Source organism: Apis dorsata, unplaced genomic scaffold (genome assembly GCF_000469605.1).
Source record: "Apis dorsata unplaced genomic scaffold, Apis dorsata 1.3 scaffold_358, whole genome shotgun sequence".
In the NCBI taxonomy this organism is placed as follows: domain Eukaryota; kingdom Metazoa; phylum Arthropoda; class Insecta; order Hymenoptera; family Apidae; genus Apis; species Apis dorsata.
The window spans coordinates 101,037-106,509 of record NW_006263623.1 but is presented as its reverse complement, the minus strand read 5'-3'; the positions used below and the strand labels follow the sequence as shown (position 1 = coordinate 106,509).

The 5,473-nt window shown below is 44.3% G+C and overlaps 1 protein-coding gene across 1 annotated transcript in view; it reads left to right on the top strand.

Annotated features, from left to right (window-relative positions):
- Positions 1-988: 988 nt before the first annotated feature.
- The window catches only part of LOC102677347 (B-cell lymphoma/leukemia 11B), a 40,771-nt gene continuing 36,286 nt past the window's right edge, over positions 989-5,473 (top strand). The window contains exon 1 of the mRNA XM_031511874.1: positions 989-2,001. Within this exon, the coding sequence (XP_031367734.1) occupies positions 1,965-2,001 (37 nt within the window). The 5' untranslated portion in view covers positions 989-1,964. The remainder of the gene's footprint in view (positions 2,002-5,473) is intronic.

Below are 5,473 nucleotides of genomic sequence, written 5' to 3'. Positions count from 1 at the left end.
GGCGCCGAGGCGAACCGAGCGCGTCCGAAGTGAGCGCAGTGCCCGACACACCAGGTCCCGCACGGCACGACTAGGCGCACCGTCCGGCACAGTCCACTCAGAGATACGACCCATGCTGGACCATCGTCGCTCTGGTCCACGCCGGCATCAGGCATCCAGCATCCGCGCGTCAGGCCACCGCACGCTAACACACCCGAACGAGGACGTATCCGGCCAGGACACGCGCCATCCCGGGAGGTGCGGCACGTTGTCGCTCGTCGTCTCGTGCAACACCGGAAGGACGAGGGACCAACTTTGTCATCCTGTTCCGTACGAAGATCGGTACACGTCCGGGATGGTACTGAATGCTCGGGTAAAGAAGACTTGTTGTCGTGAAGGGAGACGATAGAAGTTTCGTTGGTTCGCGTGTGACGTCTCGCGCGCGCCCTTTTTTTTTTTTTTTGTTTTTCCTCTTTTTGGTTGGTTAACTCGAGGAGAGGAGAGGAAGGAAGATAAAGGAGAAAAGAAAAGAAAAAGAGAGGAAAAGAAAAAGGAAAAGATAGAAAGAGGAACACGGTGTGTGTGTGTGTGTGTGTGTGTGTGCGCGCCACGGGAAGCGTGTTCCCCGCGACCCCCGTCAGTCTGGTGGAGGACAGTTGCCGTGTCGAAGTTAGAGCGTAATTGTTTCTTTTTGTTTTTCCTTTCCTTTTTTTTTTTTTTTTTTTTTCTTTCTTTTTGTTTCTCGTTCCCGCCTCTCTTATAATACACGCTTATTCCGGTGATGAGAACAGGTGATGAGAGGAGAGGTGATGATAAGAGTATGATCGCGAGTTCGTGTGACATTGTGTGACTGTCGCGCGACGGGTCACAGCTGGCCGCGACACTTTGTTGCGGTGACCCTGCTCGTCGCCGATACGACGCGTGAAACTCCTCCAAAGGTGAAACTTTAACGTGGAGAGAAAGGGGATCGTCTCGGTGGTTGTTTCGGTTGGGGAAGAATCCGACGAGACACTCGTTCGGATCACCGGTGGTTCAGCGGCCGGCGAAACGATCGAGGCCCCCCACCTGTGCCCGCGGACAATCCCCAACTACGTGTGTCTACGTTTTCCCTCTGTCCTCGAAGTGTTAACATATATACATACATACGTACACCTTTTGGCTCGACTCGATTCGCTCTGTGTGCCGTTTACACGTCGAGGTGTGCTCGCCTCGTATATGTGCCCGTTGACGTGTGTCGTCGTATCGTCTGGGACTCGCGAACGCGCGGTGCTGAACACCAGCAGAGGAACACGATGAGGACNAACATTAGTTGACGAAGAGGTGCGTCCCGGCCGACTGTCAGTTCCGTCGTCGTCGCGGCCAGGTGCACCAGACGATCGGACGGCAGGTAAACAGGAGGATCGTGATAAACCGGAATCCTGTCGAGATAAACGATCCGAATTAGATAGAAGGGAAAAAAAAAAGAAAAAGATAAGTGCATCGAGGGGGGTTCGCAGGCGAGGGTCGATCGACCTCGAGATTTAAGAAAAGGAAAGAAAGAAAGAAAGAAGGAAAGAAGGGAAGAAAGAAAGAAAGAAAGAAAACTCGAGAAAAATCGGAAGTAAGTGGAAAAGTTGTTCGAGGTGAAACGAAACAGGTGAAACGTCGGATGGACTCGTTTAAACGAACCGACACCGCGGGGCGGAGGTGAGGGGGAGGAGGACAGAAGGCGTTGACGATCGTCGAATTAACCGTGCTCGAAGGAGGAAATTCCTTCAAGCGTGGTCCTCGCCTCCCCCTTTTCGACCACCCCCCTTGGAAAACGTGCGAAAACGTTCGAAGGAATATACGCGAGAGAGGAGGATTCGTCGTGACGAATACAAATACAGGGCATTTCGACCACGGAACGAAATCTTCCGTCCTGGACGTTCGAAGAAGGGAATACGTTGATCGGAGGCGAGGATAAATCGTGCGACCCGCCACGAAGAAGATCGACGAACGTCACCATGAGGATCAAAATGCCCGCGGTCAGGATCGCGCAAGGTGAGTGGACACGAAACAAGAGAAAATAATACGGAACGTTCCTCGACGGCCGTCGCTTCATCTTTCCGTGAGATTATTTTTGGATTTTGCATGGCTAGGAAATGCGATCGAATCTAAAAAATCTTCGAGCGAACATCTCTCTCGTGATTGGAAAATTTTTTTCTTCTACTCTTCGTTTTCTCTAGAAATTTATTCTTGGAACATTCGCGAGAGTCGATTTAGTTTCTCTTTTCTCGAAATAGAAATCTTCTCTGCTTTGTTTTTATTTTATAGATTCATTTTTGATAGAATCACTTTGAAGAAGATTAAGATTCGGTTTTCCTTGGGACTAAAAATCTTCTCTTTTCGTTTTTCTTTCAATTTCGTGTAAATTCGTTCTTCAAAAGGATCGGTTTCGCGTGTTAATTTTGTTTTAATTTTTGGAAACACTCGATTTTTCGAATATTTTCGATTCGAAAGCGGAGATGTTCTATTTTTCCTTCGTTTACCGTTAGACACTTTGTCCATTTTAAGGTCAAAGATGTAACGTTTCTCTGAGTGAACTCTGAAACGAAGATTCTTATTAATCAGTGAACAAATAAAATTTTCAATCATACTTTTGCCATAGAAAAATTCAATTTCTCGCATAATTTTACAAAGTAACGGCGTTTAACTTTCCTTCTTCATCTTCGAAATTACGCTCCAAGCGTAATAATCTCTTTCTAAGCTATACGATAACTGTCTTAGAATTCCCATTAAAGTAAAGGTTCACGGAAACTCTCGTGGAATCGATCAACAAATCTCAGCTGTTCGAGCCGATTGCGAACGGAAGAAGAAGGAAATTTAAACGTTACAATTCTTACCGTTATCCATCTCGAACCTAAAATCTCGAATCTAAAACTCGAAACTCCATCCTCGCGCGTCTCATGATTCTCGATTCTCGAAAAACCTTCTTGAAAATTAATTTCCAATCTCTAATTTTTAATTCACGTCTCACCGGTCGAAGCGCGACCTGTCGCCTTCGGTGGCAAGGGCAAACTAAAAGCAGCTGCGAAAAGAAGGAAAGAAAGAGAGAAAAAAAAAAAAGTCTAGCCGGGGGGGTGAAAAAGGAAGAAAGAAATGGGTGGCGGTCGCGTGGCCACGGCTAAGAAAAATAAAAGACGCGCGTCGTGGACGTCGGGAGGGACTCGAGAGAGGGAGGCGCGCGATGGGCGAGTAGAGAAAGAGACGTGGAACGAAGAACGTGGCGAAAGAAAGAGAAAGGGAAGGGAAGGAATGAATGAACGGAGCGGGCGGGGGTGGTGGCGGGAAATGCGGGGTAGCAGGCCAACGTCTTCCGAGAACTCGTCGCCGGCTGAATTTTTAATTAGTCCCCGTCACCCCCACCTACGTGAGCTGCAAGCCGCGGCTCGGGGTGGAAAAAGANTAGTTCGCGCGATGACGCCGCCGCGAAAAGATACCGGAATATTTCTCCACCGATTAACCCCGTGGTTACCTCTTCCGGAATCCTTGATCTCCATCCTTACCGAGTATCGATCGTTGGAATGTGGGATTCGATCGGGCGGACGCGATCACGAGACGCGAGGGTTGGGTGGACAGGTGTCATCGCGCGTTTCATTTCGTTATCTATATGCTACGAAATCGCGCCACTTTGGCTCGTTAAGAGTCTCGAGGTTTTTCGGGGAGGGTGGGCGATGTCGGTATTCCTCGTCTGGTGACCTGGGCCTGAGTGTCGAAAAGTGGCCACCGCGTATATACGTATATATACGCGCATAAGAAGAGGTGGAGCGAGGAAGGCTACGTACGCATGTCTGGTATGGGATTGTGAAATCGTTGGATGGGCGACGACACGCTACTGTTCGCTGTTTCAGCGTGTGCGACTCGAGCTATGATTGGTTTCGAGAGAGAGAGATACTCGTGCTCGAAGGTGGCAATGTATCGTGTGATCGATCATCAATGGACATGCACGAGTTTTAATTCGATTCGTTTTAACACGAACGAGACGAGATTTCGTACATTTGCGAGGTGATACGATGTAACATGTGGTTGATTCAGGAACATGCACGAGTCGCGTGACGACACATCTCGTCCAAGGAAATTCGAGAATCGACCGTTGCGATTTTAGACATCGCGTGCATCCCGAGAGGTGAGTTCCGATCGATTAAATCTGGAAATAGTTTGCCGTGTCGTGACAGGTTACCTTGTCCAAATGTCAAAGGCTGTTATCAATCGTGATAATTCACTTTGTTTATCATCGTTTCGATGTTCCCCCCTGGCTCGACTCTTTTTTTTTTTTTAAATTTTATCGTCTCTTGGCCTTGAGCCTCGATCTAACGGACGATTCGATCACAGGACTTTGGTCGAGGATCGCGAGCAGACCTTTGAATTTCTGTTTGCAAATGCGGATTATCCTACCGCCGCTTCGAAGTACGACTCCTGTTTACATCGCGATTATCCGCCTTCCAGCCTGTCCTACATATGTGTAATCAAGTAAATAGATCACGCGTTAGCCTGGCCGTCGATAGGTAAATAGGTTGTATGTACAATTACTTCTCGATTTGACACCACGATTCTTGCGATAATCTCTCTTCGAGATTTTCTACGATCGATCTTCGATTTGAAATAATTTCGTTTTGAAATTATTAAAATTTTTACACGATGATGTGTAAAATATTTTCAAATCGATACTTAAAATTCTTGAATCACGAATGAAATTATTCAATTATTATGGATCTTTGAAAATTTACTCGAGAATATATTATATTAAAGAACGTTTATTTTGATTCTCGATGATGATGCCTAAAATAATTTTGAAAATTAAATAATTTGATTGAGATTTATAAGCATCGAATCGTCGTTGCAAATGAAATTGTTGAATTATTTATCTCTAATTTAAATTTTCATATTCCATAATGAAATATTCTTTTTTCATTCGAAAATTAGATATTACAATAATTTTAACAACGACGTTAAACGATAATTCGATTTGAATATATATTTCATCTTCTTATCACAAAAGAATTAATAAAACACTTGCTCATCAAATTAACCGATATATTCTGGATTGTATATATTTGTAAAAATTCAATTTTCCATATTAATTCTCTAAAACAAGAATTTTCGTTTAAATAAGCCATCTTTCTCGAACTTCCACTTCTGTGATACAGTAAATTGCAAATCTCTGATTTATAATTTCAAGTGTTGTTTCGTTAAACTTATTATTCGCAACTAACTTTATCAATAAAAATTACGAGCTATTTATTATTTACATAAAATTAATTCAAAATTTCTTTACTTCTCTCTCATCCCTTTTTCGTATCCTCTTATTCCTTTTCCACCTTTTTATCCAAGAGAAACTTTAAATTCGATTTTTCCCAGTTCCACTATAAAATTAATTACCTCTCTTCACGAAGTATAATTCGTTAAAAAGTTTCTTTTCCAAACTTCAATCTCCATAATGATTTATATTTCAAACGAATAATCGGCCGATCAT